General features: G+C 40.7%; 1 protein-coding gene across 1 annotated transcript; it reads right to left on the bottom strand.

Annotated features, from left to right (window-relative positions):
* Positions 1-762: 762 nt before the first annotated feature.
* On the bottom strand, positions 763-2,361 carry LOC138873833 (structural maintenance of chromosomes protein 3-like). Its single transcript, XM_070152313.1, has 2 exons — positions 1,978-2,361; positions 763-1,857 (listed from the first exon to the last, which is right to left on the bottom strand). Exons 1-2 carry the CDS (start codon positions 2,359-2,361, stop codon positions 763-765), a joined length of 1,479 nt encoding a protein of 492 aa, XP_070008414.1.
* Positions 2,362-2,603: the final 242 nt, after the last annotated feature.

Genomic DNA, 2,603 nt, shown 5'->3' with positions numbered 1-2,603 from the left:
CCGACACCTGTTCTCAAAGAGAGAGCAGTATTCATTTATTTTGCCCGAAGTTTCTTGGCGATTCCATAGGCAATGAGCACAGTCCATGCAACAATTTCCAGATCCGTTCTTTCTTTCAGCTACGCCATTTTGGTTATGCAATCCTTGGAGTTTGAGAAATTGTGTGAGATCCCTTCTCCTCCTCCTTCATCATTTGTGTGAACTCATGTCCAGGTGACGCTTGAGTTTGGCAGACCACGGACCAGGTCCGGCTGAGTTAGTTTCTTCGGAGGTGAGAAATTTGCATATACTACTCCTTCATCCTATGGTTGTGACTTTACTCATCTCATTCTCCACTTGATGATTAGCATGAGTGACTGATCTTGTTTCCTTTGTTCATTGATACTACTTGGCTAGTTATCGGATTGATAACAACATTTTTTAGGTCATTCACATAGTGCTCGTTCCCACTCAAGTGCAAAAAGGAACCTTTCTGCCTTTTCATTCACGGAGAATGCACCCTTTACTTTCTTCTCAAGGATACATTCCTTTCCTGCAGGACTTTCAGTGAGAAGAAATTCATGATGTTCTTCAGCTGTGTGTTTTGAGCATCTTCTGTCCATAGTCCATCATAGTCCACTCCCTCTCACTATTCCCCGCTCATGCACATCAAGGGTTAGATTTAGGAACTCAAACTAGGGGTCCCTTGTTATCATAAAAAGGATGAATGAGGGATTTCCTGGTCCACGCAGGCAATATCCGCTTTTTGCGAATGGAACCTGGTCATTTGCTAGTAGTCACTTTATCAGCAAACGTTTTGTTCTTCTGAGTAGACTGAACCCTGGCCTGGCAATTTTCTTTAAAATGCCCGTTGTTTCCGCAGTGGGTACATAGCCAGTTATCAGGTACAGTGACATACTTGCTATGTGGGTTGTAGGGAGTTTTCTCCCTTTGGAACCCGATGCCCTGCTTGTTCCTACTATTGTTGAGATACATGATAGTGATAGCATCTGAGGACCAGGTCCACTTCAGGGATTTCTCAAGATCATTTCTTACTTTCTCCAACTCAGTTTGGAGTTGCTGATTCCTCTCGAGTTCACTGCAGAGACTAGTTTTTACAACGGTTAACTCTTTTTCGAGCAAGATGTGCCACTCACTGGCTACTTCCTTCCCTTTCCCAAGACTTACATTCCTATGTTCTCTATTGAGTCCCTTAATGATTTCCTCTAGATCAACGCATATCACTAGAAGGTCATCCCTTCCCTCTTCAGTGGAGGCAATTTTTTCTTCTAAGGTGTATTTTTCATTGTTAAGACCTTCTATTGTTTGTTTTAGATCAACAACTGCTACCATCAGATCGTTTCTCTCATTCTCTACACTAGTTATTTTTTCATTCAGGGCCTCCTTCTCTAGTTCAAGATTAGCTATGGTCTCTTTTAAGTCCACTACACAGATCACTAGATCATCTCTAGATTGTTCGGCCTCCCCTAGTTCTTCAGTCAAGATCTCCTTATCATTTACAAGACTATAATAAGTGTCAATTAAGACATTTGATAAAGACCTTAGTTTCTTAGAGGAATAGGATTTCAGATTTCTCTGAACATCCCTGAAGTTTACCTCATCGTCTTCATCTTCTTCATCATCATCATTTGACTGAGCCATCAACGCGAACAGTGAATCGTACTTTGTTGTTTCAGTTTCCACTGCCATCATGGAACTATATTCTGCATCTGATTCCCTTTCGGATTCACTTGAGGAGTCTCCCCAAACAGCAAGAGTCTGCTTAACAATATTGTTTGCAGCACTTTTTCGATTGAATCTTTTCTCTGGAACCAGGTTCCTTCTTCCAGCTTTGTTAGGATTTTGCTTGTACTGCTCCTGTTTCGCGAGAGGGCAGTCTTTGATGAAATGCCCTGGCTTTCCACATCTGTGCTAGAGATCGTTGTTTCTTATTTTGCTTGAACTGCCCCACTTTGGTATGCCACCATTTCTTCGAACCATTTTTTGAAATCTCTTAGTAAGATAGGCCATGTCACTCTCTTCATCACTTGAATCACTCATTTTAGCCTTAAGCACCAAGTTCTTTTCCTTCTTAGGCTCTCTTCTTTCATTGTCTTTCTTTCTTTTCATCTCGTATGTTTTCATATAACCAATCAACTCATCCATGGTCAGAGTCTGTAGATCTTTAGCTTCTGTGATGGCATTTACCTTACTTTCCCAAGACCCAGGTAAAACACTTAGAATTTTCCTTACAAGCTTGTTTTTGGGAATGACGTCTCCAAGTGAGTGGAGCCCATTTATGAGGGAGGTGAATCTGGTATGCATATCTTGTATGGACTCATCATCCTTCATCCTGAAGAGCTCGTATTCAGTGGTGAGCATATCGATCTTGGATTGTTTGACTTGAGTGGTTCCTTCGTGTGCAGTTTGTAAGGCTTCCCATATTTCCTTGGCAGTATCACAAGCTGATACTCTGTGTGAGCACGTGATTTTTGCCCAAAGCAAATTATTCCCAGAAATTCAAACAAAAATATTCTTTATTATTTTACAATTTTTGTGAATTTTGATGTCATTTTCTGTTAGTTGTTGCATTTTATCTGTGCATTTTAATTCATATGAAAAAT

The sequence above is a fragment of the Nicotiana sylvestris genome, chromosome 7, assembly GCF_000393655.2.
Source record: "Nicotiana sylvestris chromosome 7, ASM39365v2, whole genome shotgun sequence".
NCBI lineage: Eukaryota > Viridiplantae > Streptophyta > Magnoliopsida > Solanales > Solanaceae > Nicotiana > Nicotiana sylvestris.
The sequence above is the reverse complement of the archived record's forward strand: the minus strand, read 5'-3'. Positions and strand labels throughout refer to the sequence as shown.